Here is a 14,394-nt window from a genome sequence, read left to right as displayed (position 1 = left end):
AAATGTATTAAACCACCCCCTACTATCCTTAAATGAATTTGTCACATATCACTGCCTTAGAAATGCTATCACCAGCTAACTGCTTTTTGTTTATAATCAACAACAGTTTTTCTACCTATTCAATTGCCTGTGATTCTTGTTATGTGAGCACTTTCACACCCTTAGCACATTAGCACTCTTGATGGCCTCTTTATCTTTTAAAATTATACTAATTGAGGATATCCGCCAGCAACAAAAGCATTCTCTCCTTTGTTTGTTGCCTGAGAAACTTTTGTCATGCTGGGGTATCAGCAACATTTTTTTCTGTGAACAACTAGGTCGAGAACTGAGTTGTTTTAAGATGTTTGAGAACCGAGATTTGATTAGAATTTAGGACTTGAATAAACAAGCAAATTTCATATTTGGCAATAATTGACAAATTAATTGATCACATAAAATTATGTCAAAAATTTGTGGGAAACCCACTCAAATTGTAGTTTTCAGTAGAGGCAAGTAAATATTTGTTTTTCCACCTGTCTTGGTATCTTGGTTTTAAAGTTCCAAAGCCATGTAGCCTTGAAGTCATGTTTTTTTTTTCTGATAACTTGCAAATGGAACAGGCAAAAATGGCCCCTTGGGCTTTTAAAAATTTATATAATAAGATGTAGAGCCCTTGGGTCCGGGGGAGGCCGCGCGCCCCTGGGACTGGGTGAGGCCACGCGCCCCTGGGACCTGGTGAGGCTGCGCGCCCCTGGGACTGGGTGAGGCCATGCGCCCCTGGGTCCGGGTGAGGCCACGCACCCCGGGGCCCGGGTGATGCTGGGTCCCGGGTCCGGGTGAGGCCACACGCCCCTGAGTCCGGGTGAGGCCGCGCCCCTGGGTCCGGGCGAGACCAAACCAGAGGGAGTCGGACCTGCATTACCACCATTTGTCCACCATCCAGAACTGAAAAGTCAGTGCCGACATGTACACATAAGGAACTGGTGGACATTGAAATTGGGTCTCAAAATAACTGTTGGTCCAGAAAGAAACTCACTACAGACTGATTCATTTGCCTGTCAGCATAACTATTATTGCTCGTCTCACATTCGGTTCTTATAAGTATATTTCTAGTAATACATGATCTCACTCATCTAGGGGAAATGATGAACAACATAGACTGATGAACAAGAACAGACCCAGAAACAAGGAGGCATCGATCGGACTGTCGGGCCTCAGAGGGAGGATAGGGGAGGGTGGGGGTAGGGGGGAGAGATCAACCAAAGGACTTGTGTGCATGCATACGAGCCTAACCAATGGTTAAGGACAACAGGGGGGTGGGGGCATCCGTGGGGAGGGGTGTGGGATGGGAATGGGGGGATGAGGACAAATATGTGACACCTTAATCAATAAAGAAATTAAAAAAAAAATTTTTTTTAATTAAAAAAAAAAGATGTAGTTTGTCTCTTTTTCTAGTAACTATATACATGAAGGAAATAATCACAGTATTTTTAGTAAAGGCTTTCTGTTAGGTTTAACTTAGTTCTGTGTGAATAGAGTCTTAAAACGCAAATGGTAACTTATAAATCATTAAATTGAGCCCAGTTGTTTGATATCCTTAAGCCTCAGACATTGTTATTTTTATTTGAATTATATTAGTTCACTCAGCTTACTCTTTTTGAATACTCAATCTGTGCCAGGTGGATAGTGTTTTCAGCATTAAGGAGGGAAGATAAAGTCTAAGGGAAGGAAGGCAGGAGATCTGTACTGTTTATTAGGTGTTAAAGGCATGGATATGGATTTAGATCCGAAATGGAGGCAATTAGATACTATTTTTTGAGAAAAGATTAACTCATGGTCTCTGCATTGGACAAGTCCAAAGGAGCTTGATGCACATGGTATTCCGCATGAATGTTGTCCTTTGGAGCTGAGCAGTGCACTGTTCTGGATGCAGCCTCTCCTGCATGTCCTGGGAAATAACCAAGTCAGTTGTATTGACATTGCTGGAATCTAGCCTGTACCTTTCAGGATTATATCATTTGTTCCATTATTGTTCATTAATAAATAGGATGTCTGTTTGTTTGGGAAGGATGTAGACTATCACCTTCAGAAGGAACCACAGTCTACTCCCCACCCTGGTTTTATTGACATATAGTTGACAAATAACGTACTGGAATCACAGTCTCTTGACATTGTTACAATTTCTTTTTATAATTTTCTACCCCCCGCCCCCCCATGTTGTGTTGTGATCCGAGGACTAGGGCAAAGATAATCTTTTCCTTGGTATGTTTCTGTTTATTTCAGTTTTTAGTTCTTTATAAATTAAAATAGCTGATTTATTTTCCCAGAATATGGATAGATTACTTATATAAAACAAATACAAGTTAAGATTTACTACTGTATAAAGGTCTATGTTATGAACAATTAAGACAAAGCATATTAGTTGTAATTATTGTTAAGCTGGAGTGTTTTTATCTAGAATTTTTTAGGCATTGCTTTCTTAGAAGGCTAATGGGAAAAAGTTTGATTCTTATTGATGCCGATGTTTTGTCTGTCTGAAGTGTCAACCCAAGAAAAAGTCAACGCCACTGAAGTATGAAGTTGGAGATCTCATCTGGGCAAAATTCAAGAGACGCCCATGGTGGCCCTGCAGGATTTGTTCTGATCCGTTGATTAACACACACTCAAAAATGAAAGGTAATATTTCAGTTGATTTCACATGATAAAAAACAGTTTGGAATTATAAACTCGCAGTTCCCTTAAGTATAACCCAATTTTTGTTGCCTTTAGCAATAATCTATTTTTACCTTTGAGCACTTCATGAATGGGTTATTATTAATTTATTTTTCCTTTTTGGATTTTTTTATATGTTTGTTTTATTTTACTCTATAATTTAAACTTTTTCAATTATTCTATCTGTAGATGCCAGGAAAATGTCAGGCTTTACCTGAAGTTTACATTGTCTAGAATCCTTTTCAGTATATTTGTTTTTCTACTTTAATCTTCAATTTTTATATTGTGTGTGTGTGTGTGTGTGTTTTTTTTTTGTTAAAGCTAAAACAGTTATAAAAATGAGTATAAGTTATAAATTATTTCAAATTTTAAAATCTTGATTTAGAATATTACCATTAATAACTGTTATATTACTTAGTCTCTTTGAATCTCAGATGATTTATCATTAAAATGCTATAAGATAGGATCTGAAAATTGATCTTGCTCCCTTTTTTCTGTTAAGATGGTTTATGATTTTACTATAGTTTTAATATATTTTTTAGTTTTTGAATAGGTTATATATGCACAAGATTCAAAAACTCATCTTATTCCCTCCTTTTCTCTGATCTGTTCCATTCTTTTTAAAAAATGTTTCTTTTATTATTAACATATTTTTATTGATTTCAGAGAGGAAGGGAGAGGGAGAGGTAGAAACATCAATGATGAGAGAGAATCATTGATTGGCTGCCTCCTGCACGCTCCCCACTGGGGATCGAGCCTGCAACCTGGGCCTGTGCCCCTGACTGGAATTGAACCTGGGACCCTTCAGTCCACAGGCCAACGCTCTATCCACTGAGCCAAACCAGCAGGGGTTGATCTGTTCCATTCTTTACCCTTCCTTTCAAACCAATTGTTATGAATGTTTCTATAAATATACATATATTCTCATATCCCTACCCTTTTAATTTAATTTTATTGTTTAAAGTATTACAAATAGTAGTACATATGTCTCCTTTTTCTTCCCCATTGACCTTCCCCCGCCCCCCCCCCACCCCCAAGCACATGCCCTCACCCCAACCCCCCAGTGTCTTGTGTCCATTGGTTATGCTTATATGCATGCATACAAGTCCTTCGGTTGATCTCTTACCATACCTGCCCTTTTAATTTTAACATAAAAGTCGCATATTGTATGTTTGTTCCACAGTAGCTTTTTTTTTTACTTGGAGTTTTTCCCTATTAGTACATTAAAACTTCCTTCTTTTTTTTCTTTTTACAGCTGCATAGTTCTTCCACTTTTTGAATATGCTATACTTTATATAACCAATTCCCCTGTTGATGGATGTTAACTTGTTTCTAATCTTGTGTTGTAAAGATAAGATGCATGCATACATACATGTGTATACATACATGTGTTTGTGTGTACACACAAGTAATGCTGTAAAGAATAACTGTGTGTTTCATATATACATGTCCATTTATCTGTAGGATGATTTACCAAAAGTGGGATTGGTAGATTTGATTTTATATATTGCATATTGAATATTGAGTTGCCCAAAGACCTTTACAATTCACTGTTTTTTTAAAAATGGTATCTTGCCCTGGCCATGTGGTTTGTTTGGTTGGAGTGTTGTCCCATACTCCAAAGAGGTTGCAGGTTTTATCCCCAATTCCTGGTAGTGGCGTGTAGGGGAGGCGGCCGATAAATGTTCCTCTCTCTCTCTCTCTCACCCTCAAATAAATAAAAACATATCTCCTCGGGTGAGGATTAAAAAAAAGGTATCTTGGCCGCCGGTGTCGCTCAGTGGTTGAGTGTTGACCTATGAACCATGAGGTCATGGTTCGATTCTAGTTGGGGTACCTGCCCAGATTTTGGGCTCTATCCCCAGTGGGAGGTGTGTCGGAGGCAGCTGATTGATGATTCTCTGTCATTGATGTTTCTATCTCTCCCTTTCTGTTCCTCTCTGAAATCAATAAAAACGTATTAAACATTTTTTTCCCCTTCTATCTGACCTACGTCAAAGTTTCTTGTCTTGCAGGTTTTTTAGCTTATTGATTTTTTGGGGGGCTTCTTTGGTGACAGAGGCTTCTTTGGCGACAGTGGTGTGTGTGTGGGGGTGTTATCTTGATGATGAACAGTCATCTTTTTAAAGTAATGACACTGTTTTTTATCCTTATCTAGTTTCCAATCGGAGACCTTATCGACAGTACTATGTGGAAGCTTTTGGAGACCCTTCTGAGAGAGCCTGGGTAGCTGGAAAAGCAATTGTCATGTTTGAAGGCAGGCATCAGTTTGAAGAGCTACCTGTCCTTAGGAGAAGAGGGAAGCAAAAAGAAAAAGGATATAGGCATAAGGTAAAAAAACAAAACAAAATACACACGTACACGAAAGAACAAAAGCCTCTCAAATTATCTTCTGGAGGGTCGGCAGAGAGGAGGCAAGGAAGAAGGATGCTATTTTTGAAATATAAGTTGATGGATATTTGTGAGAAAATAGGTAGAAAGCAAGTTTTTTTTGTAGGGATGAGATGGGGCTAGCCTTCCAAATATTTATACTCAATTTTTTGAGAAATGATTACAGTTAATTTTTGCCATGTCACTTAGATGTGACAGTACAAAATGACAAAACCAATCTTCTTTGGTAATATCTTATGTAAAAAGAAACTGATCATCAAAATGAAATTTCTCTTACTCTCTGGATTAATTATTTCTTTTAAAAATGGGAAAGATAGAAAAAAATGGGAAAGATAAAGCTTTAAACGTTTTTGTTTTGTTTATTTTTATTTTTGTGTTCAGTTATTAGTGCTTAAGATTGTAGTTTCATACCTGGTTATGTTTGTTTGTTTTTTGTTAATCTCCACTCAAGGATATTTTTTTCCATTGATTTTTAGAGAGATTGGAAGGAAGGGAGGGAGGAAGAGAGAGACAGAAACATCAATGTGAGAGAGACACATTGATTGGTTTATCCCCAATTCCTGGTCAGGGCGTGTAGGGGAGGCAGCTGATGAATATTTCCCCCACATGACCTAACCAGGGCTGGAGATCGAACCTGCAACACCAGTATATGCCCTTGATCTGGAATCAAACCCGTGTCACTTTGGTATGCAGGCCAACGCTCTAACCATTGGGCAACAACGGCCAGGGCCATACCTGGTTATGTTTCTTTTTGCTTGTTAATCCTCACTTGAGGATATTATTTTTTTTATTGATTTTTAGATAGAGTGGAAGGGGGAAGGAAGGAAGGAGGGAAGGAGGGAGGGAGGAAGAGAGAAAGAAAGAAAAAAAGAAAGAAATCAATTGGTTGCCTCCCAAATATTCCCTGACCAGGGCTAGGGATCGAACCTACAACCTAGGTATGTGCCTTTTACTGGGAATCGAACTTGAGACTCTTTGAAATCATGACTAGGATAATTTAGAATCGATATGCAGTCCCTGCTATTTTTAATGAGTTCTTTTTATTTATTAAAAAAAATTTTTTGTAATCCTCACCTGAGGATATTTTTCCATTAATTTTTAGATAGAGTGGAAGTGGGGTGGGGGGTGAGAAACATCGATATGGAGACATTGATGGGTTGCTTCCTGCATGCCCCTTGACTGGGATTGAGCTCACAACCGAGGTATGTACCCTTGACCTTGACCAGGAATTGAATCTGCGACCCCTTGGTCTGCGGGCCAACGCTCTAACCACTGAGCAAAATCAGCCAGGGTGAGTTCTTTTTAAAAATATTTTTATTGAGTTTTAGAGTGAGAGAGAGCAAAACATTGATCTGTTGCCTCCCGCATGCCCTTTACCGAGAATTGAGCCCACAACTCGGGCATGTGCCATGACTGGGAATCCAACCAGCAACCTTTGGTGCATGGGTTGATGCCCTACCAACTGTAGCAAAATCAGCCAGGGCTAATTTATGTTCTTTGAGGACTAGTGTCTCCAACTCAAAAACTAGTGTAATCATCATACATTCTTGTACAACTATTGTGTGGATTCGAAGTAATTATAAATATTTAATATGGCATAAGGATTATGCTCTAAAACAGCGGTCACCAACCTTTTGGACCTCACATACCACCAGTGGTCTGCGGACCACCTGTTGGCGACCACTACTCTAAAACAACTAGCATTTGCTGCTGTTAGGATTAAGAAGGCTAATAAGTATATCCTTTCTAATACTTTGGGTGGTAGTCGGTCAGATGGTGTCAAGAGTTTTTGTGCCAAGCCTTTAGCTGTATAGATTAAACAACTCCCTTTTCTGAGGAGTTCATTAGATCTTTCAGGTTCTGGAAAATTTAATTACTCTGGTCACACTTCTGAGAATTAACAGGTATGTGTTTGCTTGTAAAATAAACCAGATGATCAGTTTATTGCTTTATAAGAGGAGGCTACCTATAGAGTGACCTGAATTTTTACATGCTCAGCAGAACATCCCTTTCACAAGTATTAAAGTAATTTGTGAACACTAAGTGATGGTTAGAACCATGACTAATATCTATTGTATGAAGCCAAGGAGAGAAAAAAGGGCCTGGAAAGTTGGGTATATTCATAGAGTCTTAATGTCCTCATACTGTGAGGAATCAAGATAAGAATATGTCGTGCTCGCTTCAGCAGCACATATACTAAAATTGGGACGATACAGAGAAGATTATCATGGCCCCTGCACAAGGATGACACACAAATTCGTGAAGTGTTCCATAAAAAAAAAGAAGAAGAAGAAAACATGTGTAATTTGTTATACCCAGGGTGTTTTGGTGTCTCTGGACGACATCATTAAGTCCAGGAGACTGCTTAGTTATAATCCAGGTTGCATGTAACATGTATAGAAGAATCTTAATTAGCTAAGGACCTACTGATAATCAGAGGTTAAAATTTCAGGTGTCCTAGGACAGGTCTGACCCACTTATTTTTCTTGTTCTCATTTTTTCATATTTATCTTCTTTATTTAGCTTTTTATTCTCTCTTTTATGCAGCTGAGCAAATGCTTGGCTTTCATAAGTTGGGAAGTAAATATATCATTATTTAAGGTGTAGAGGGATAAGTTGGAAGGGTCTGGTTATTTCCTAATTTGGTAATGTGATGTTAACTAGTAATGTAATGTTGTAGTCCAACTTATGGTCCACTCTTGTGCTTACAAAGGCAGGGAGAATGGAGAAAGGTTTATTAGATCAACCTTTCCTCTAATGATAGATCCTAGTGGTAATGTAGTGTTGAGGAATCTCCATTAATTAAGCTCTGGGTGAGCTGTAAGTGTTAACCACCTAACTGGTCCCATAAAAGGGCCTTGAAGAAGTGCAATAAGACTTTGAAAAACTGATTTGTGAAGGGTTCATTGAACATCTCCCTGTTTTCTTCTCCTATTTCTTTGATAAGTAATAACTTTTTTCTCCTTTAAATTTAAGGTTCCTCAGAAAATTTTGAGTAAATGGGAAGCCAGTGTTGGTCTTGCTGAACAGTATGATGTTCCCAAAGGGTCAAAGAACCGAAAATGTGTCAGCAGTTCAATCAAATTGGACAGTGAAGAGGATATGCCATTTGAGGACTGTACAAATGATCCTGAATCAGAACATGACCTGTTGCTTAATGGCTGCTTGAAATCTCTGGCTTTTGACTCTGAACATTCTGCAGATGAGAAGGAAAAGCCTTGTGCTAAGTCTCGAGCCAGAAAGAGCACTGATAATCCAAAAAGGATTTGTGTGAAAAAGGGCCACATGCAGTTTGAAGCAAATAAGGAAGAACGGAGGGGAAAGATTCCAGAGAACCTTGGCATAAACTTTATTTCTGGGGATGTATCTGATAAACAGGCCTCTAATGAACTTTCCAGGATAGCAAACAGCCTCACAGGGGCCAGCAGCGCCCCAGGAAGTTTTCTGTTTTCTTCTTGTGCAAAACCTGCAAAGAAAGAATTTGAGACTTCAAATTGTGACTCTTTACTGGGCTTGTCTGAGGGTGCCTTGATTTCTAAACGTTCTGGGGAGAAGAAGAAACTTCAGCGAGGTCTGGTGTGTAGTTCAAAAGTACAGCTCTGCTATATTAAAGCAGGTGATGAAGAAAAACGAAGTGATTCCATTAGTATTTGTACCACTTCTGATGATGGAAGCAGTGATCTGGATCCCATAGATCACAGTTCAGAGTCTGATAATAGTGTCCTTGAAATTACAGATGCTTTTGATAGAACAGAGAACATGTTGTCTGTGCAAAAAAATGAAAAGGTAAAGTATTCCAGGTATCCTGCCACAAACACTAAGGTAAAAGCAAAGCAGAAGTCCCTTATTACTAACTCACTCACAGACCACTTAACAGATTGTACTAAGACAGCAGAGTCTGGAACTGAGACATCTCAGGTTAATCTCTCTGATTTTAAAGTGTCCACTCTTGTCCGCAAACCCCAAATGGATTTTAGAAATGATGGTTTCTCTACAAAATTCAACACCCCATCAAGCATTTGCAGTGAGAACTCACTAATAAAGGGTGGGGCTACAAATCAAGCTCTGTTACACTCGAAAAGCAAACAGCCCAAGATCCGAAGTATAAAGTGCAAACATAAAGAAAATCCAGTTGTAGAACCTCCAGTTACAAATGAAGACTGCAGTTTGAAATGCTGTTCTTCTGATACCAAAGCCTCTCCTTTGGCCAGCATTTCCAAAAGTGGGAAAGGGGATGGGCTAAAACTACTGAGCAACATGCATGAGAAAACCAGAGATTCGAATGATATAGAAACAGCAGTGGTGAAACACGTTCTGTCTGAGTTGAAAGAACTCTCTTATAGAACCTTAAGTGAAGATGTCAGTGAATCTGGAACATCAAAGCCATCAAAACCATTACTTTTTTCTTCTGCCTCTAGTCAGAATCATATACCTATTGAACCAGACTATAAATTCAGTACATTGCTAATGATGTTGAAAGATATGCATGATAGTAAGACCAAGGAGCAACGGTTAATGACTGCTCAAAACTTGGTCTCCTATCGGAGTCCAGGTCTTGGAGACTGTTCTACCAGTAGTCCTCTAGGGACTTCTAAGGTCTTAGTTTCAGGAGCCTCCAATCATAATTCAGAGAAAAATGGGGATGGCACTCAGGAGCCAGTCTATCCTAGCCCCAGTGGGGGTGACTCTGCACTGTCTGGGGAGTTGTCTGCTTCCCTGCCTGGCTTAGTGTCTGACAGAAGAGACCTCCCTGCTTTTGGCAAGAGTCGTTCAAACTGTGTTACTAGGCGCAACTGTGGGCGATCAAAGCCATCATCCAAATTGCAAGATGGTTTTTCAGGTCAGATGGGAAAGAACACAGCGAACCATAAAGCCTTAAAGACAGAGCGCAAAAGAAAATTGAACCGGGTTCCAGCTGTGATTCCAGAGGCTGCACTGCCAGGAGACAGACAGAATGCAGCCTCAGAGAATGGCTCCTTGAGAGCTGGAGCAGAAGACCCTGCTAAAGAAGAACCCCTTCAATTAATGGGCCACTTAAGTGAAGACAGTGCCCATTTTTCCGATGTTCATTTTGACAACAAAGTCAACCAGTCTGAGCCTGATAAAATTGAAAAAGGCCCCATCTTTGAAAACAGAAAAGGTCCAGAGCTGGACTCTGAAATGAACAGTGAAAATGATGAACCCAATGGTGTTAATCAAGTAGTACCTAAAAAGCGGTGGCAGCGTTTAAACCAAAGGCGCACTAAACCTCGTAAGCGCACTAACAGATGTAGGGAGAAAGAAAACTCTGAGGGTTCCTTTGGGGTTTCGCTTTCTGCTGACCCTGTAAAGAAGGGGGTTGAGTTCCCTGAGCATAGACCTCCTCCTTCAACGAACATATTGGAGGATGTGCTGACAGATCCAAATCACACGGGCCACTTCGATTCAGTTGGGCCACTGCTGAATGTTTGTGATAAATCCAGTGCCAACACTGAGGAGATGGAAAAGGAGCCAGGAATTCCCACTTTGACTCCCCAGCCTGAGCTTCCTGAACCAGGTAAGAATTCCTGACTGTCATGGAAAGGAATTAGAGGAAGTGATGACATAATCTTCTTTGAAGTTGTTAATGGAAGGGCTAAGTGTAAATTGTGAGGGAAGGATTATCACTTAAAGAAAGGGCTATTGCTGAAGAGTCTGAGTTTTGAGGACCAGCCTTCCATATACTTTCACAAATTATGCTTTATTAGAAGCTCTTGTTTTTGGTAAGTTTCAGAACATTTTGTTGTGTTTCCTACTTTTAAATCTGTGAAATTTTTCTGGATTCAATCTGATATTGTATGTAGTTGAGAAGCTCTGAGCCTAGTTAAGTTCAATTGTTAGTTTACAGAAATCAAATAGATTTTATTGAACGTTAAGCTTCCTTTGACCACAACTTAAGGTAGGTTCATCTGTTAGATACATAAAAGGGACATCTTGCTTTGAAAAAATGGAAATGGCCCTGGTCAGTTTGGCTCAGTGGTTAGAGTGTCAGCCCTCAGACTGAAGGGTCCTGGGATTTGATTCCTGGTCAAGAGCATGTACCTGGGTTTTGCTCATGTGGGAGGCAACCAATCGATGTATCTTTCTCACATCAATTTTGTTTTTGTTATATATTTTTATTGATTTCAGAGAGGAAGGGAGAGGGAGAGATAGAATCATTGATGAGAGAGAATCATTGATCGGTTGCCTCCTACCCGCCCCCCACTGGGGATCGAGCCTGCAACCTGGGCATATTCCCTTGACCAGAATCGAACCGGGGACTCTTCAGTCCGCAGGCTGACACTGTATCCACTGAGCCAAACCAGCTAGGGCTCACATCAGTGTTTTTATCTCCCCCTCCCCCGCTTCCATTCTGTCTGAAAATCAATGGAAAAAATATCCTCAGGTGAGGTTTATTAAAAAAAAAAGGGGGGGGGGGAAATATGGAAATATTCTAAGGCCTAGATGGCTTATATCATTTCTGGAATGAGGTTTTAGAATGAAGTGCCAGGGTATCTTAGCTTAGCAGCAGAAGGAAAGTGAGTCTTTCAATATATTAATAAATACATTGTAGTTATTGAGGATACAACTAATTTCTCAGATTTATTATACTAAATTCTGTTTTCAAACAGCTTTATTGAGATACAATTTATAAAGCATAAAATTCATCTATTTTAAGTTTATACTTTGGTGTTTTTTAGTATATTCACAGACCAGTGTGACCACCAACATAATCAATTTTGGAGCATTTGCATCACCCCAGAAAGAAACCTTGTACCCTTTTTCAGTCTGCCTTCATTTCTCCCCAATCTGTAGATTTGCCTATTCTGTACATTTTGTATAAATGGTATCATACAATATGTGGTACTTTTGTGTTTGGTTCTTTTACTTAGCATGTATAAATGCTTCATTTTTACTGTTGTAAAAAAACACACATAAGTGTATCCTCTGAACAAGTTTAAAGGATTAAATATATGCACATGGTTGTATAACACAGTGGTCGGCAAACTCATTAGTCAACAGAGCCAAATATCAACAGTACAACGATTGAAATTTCTTTGAACCAAATTTTTTAAACTTAAACTTCTTCTAACTCCACTTCTTCAAAATAGACTCACCCAGGCCATGGTATTTTGTGGAAGAGCCACACTCAAGGGGCCAAAGAGCCGCATGTGGCTCTCGAGCCGCGGTTTGCCGACCACTGGTATAACAGATCTCTAGAACTTTTTCATGCATGTCTGAAACTCTATACCTATTGAACAATAACTTTCCATTTCTTCCTTTGACCAGCCTAGCAACCGCCATTCTGTTTTTGTTCCTATGAATTTGATTGCTATAGATACCTCATGTATTTTGTTGTTGTTAATACCCAAGGATATTTTTCCATTGGTATTTATTTATTTATTTATTTATTTATTTATTTATTTTTCTCCATTGATTTTTAGAGAGGGTGAAAGGGAGGGACAGTGGGGAGAGACAGAGAGAAACATCGATGTGAGAGACACTAGTTGCCTCCCCGCATGCATCCCAACCAGGGCCAGGGATCAAGCTGCAACTTGTATGTGCCCTTGACCAGAATTGAACCTGAGACCCTTCAGTCTGCAGGCTGACACTCTACCCCCTGAGCCAAACCAGCTAGGGCTACCTCATGTAAATGGAGTTGTAGTATTTGTCTTTTTGTGATTGGGTTATTTCATTTAGTGTAGTGTCCTCAGGTTCAATCACATAACAGGATTTTCCCTTCTTTTTTAAAGTAGGGTTTACAGTTGTGAGTATGCAAAACACAGTTTATTTTTTTTATTATTATTCTCTTATTTTCTATATGAACCAAACCTACTTTTTTTGTGCTTTTTTTTGTTGTTGTTAATCCTAACCTGAGGATATTTTTTCCATTGAATTTTGAGAGAGAGAGAGACTCTCGAGAGACATCTATATGAGAGACACATTGATTGACTCTCACAAGTGCTTGACCAGGGCAGGGGATGAAACCTGCAACCCAGGCATGTGCCCTTGACTGGAAATGAACTTGAGACCCTTTGGTGGGCCAGCTGACGCTCTAACCAGTGAACAACACTGGCCAGGGTGTGTTTTTAATTCTTTTAGATATATACCCAGAAGTGGTATTGTAGAATCATATGAAAATTCTCTTTATAAATTGTTTTCAGGAATCTTCATACTTTTATTCCAGTGGCTTCAACAGTGCTATAGGGTTCCAATCTCTCCACATCCTTGCCAACAGTTGTTATTTTAATTTTTTTATTTTCATAACAAGTATAAGGTGATAACGCATTTTGGTTTTGATTTACAGTTCCTGATAATTAGTAATGTTGAGCATTTTCCATAATGCTTTTGGGCCATTTGTATATCTTCTTTGAAGAAACATCTATTCACCCAGTCAGTGTGGCTCAGTGGTTGAGCATTGACCTGTGAGCCATGAGATCACAGCTTGATTCCTGGTCAGGGCACACGCCCAGGTTGCGAACTCCATCCCCTGTACGGGGCATGCAGGAGGCAGCCTACTGATATTTCTCTCTCATCATTGATGTTTCTATCCCTCTCTCCTCCCTTCCTCTCTGAAATAAAAACATATTTAAAAAAAAGTAAAAATGGGCAAAGAACTTAAGTAAATGTTTCTTTTCTTTTTTTCCCCCAAATATATTTTTATACATCAACTAGTGGCCTGATGCAAAAAATTCGTGCAAGAGTAGGCCTTCCTTCCCCGGCTGTCAGCTCCGGCTTCCCTCCAGGACCCGGGCTTCCCTCCAGCTGCCGGTCTAATTAGCATATTATGCTTTTATTATTATAGTTGATGACAGAGAAACATCAGTTGACTGCTTCTTGCACGCCCCTTACTGGGGATCGATAATTTGGCTATACATGTAAGGGTTTATTTTTGGTTTCTCTATTTTGTTCCATTGATCCTTGTGTCTGATCTTAATGATAAGCTCATATTGCTTTGATTACTGTACCAGGTGTACCACTTAATAATGCGGATTTTGTAATCAAAGAAAACATGATAATTTCAAGAGAAACATCAAAAGTGCTTTATTTAAAGTAATGTCCATCGCTAGCTACACATTTCCCCCATCTTTCAGGTAATTTGTGGATACCGTCCCAATAGAACTTGTTTTGAGGCAAACCATTCAGAGACCCAATTTTCCACTTCTTCGTACTTTTTAAAAAATATGTATTTTTATTGATTTCAGAGAGGAAGGAAGAGGGAGAGAGAGATAGAAACATCAAGGATGAGAGAGAATCATTGATTGGCTGCCTCCTGCACGCCCCCCACTGGGGATCGAGCCTGCAACCTGGGCA

At 39.4% G+C, this 14,394-nt stretch overlaps 1 protein-coding gene and 1 non-coding gene across 4 annotated transcripts in view; both read left to right on the top strand.

Moving 5' to 3' along the window:
- The window catches only part of NSD1 (nuclear receptor binding SET domain protein 1), a 146,792-nt gene that overhangs the window by 47,623 nt on the left and 84,775 nt on the right, over nucleotides 1–14,394 (top strand). For all 3 annotated transcript variants that reach the window (XM_054717781.1, XM_054717782.1, XM_054717783.1), the window contains exons 3-5: nucleotides 2,520–2,655; nucleotides 4,850–5,022; nucleotides 8,059–10,618. In XM_054717781.1, coding sequence (XP_054573756.1) covers nucleotides 2,520–2,655; nucleotides 4,850–5,022; nucleotides 8,059–10,618 — 2,869 coding nt within the window. The remainder of the gene's footprint in view (nucleotides 1–2,519; nucleotides 2,656–4,849; nucleotides 5,023–8,058; nucleotides 10,619–14,394) is intronic.
- On the top strand, nucleotides 7,255–7,361 carry LOC114233497 (U6 spliceosomal RNA). Its single transcript, XR_003619641.2, has one exon. It is a non-coding gene; the product is annotated as a U6 spliceosomal RNA (small nuclear RNA).

Source organism: Eptesicus fuscus, chromosome 6 (genome assembly GCF_027574615.1).
Source record: "Eptesicus fuscus isolate TK198812 chromosome 6, DD_ASM_mEF_20220401, whole genome shotgun sequence".
NCBI lineage: Eukaryota > Metazoa > Chordata > Mammalia > Chiroptera > Vespertilionidae > Eptesicus > Eptesicus fuscus.
Note: the sequence above shows the minus strand (reverse complement) of the source record. Positions and strands in the feature narration are given on the sequence as shown.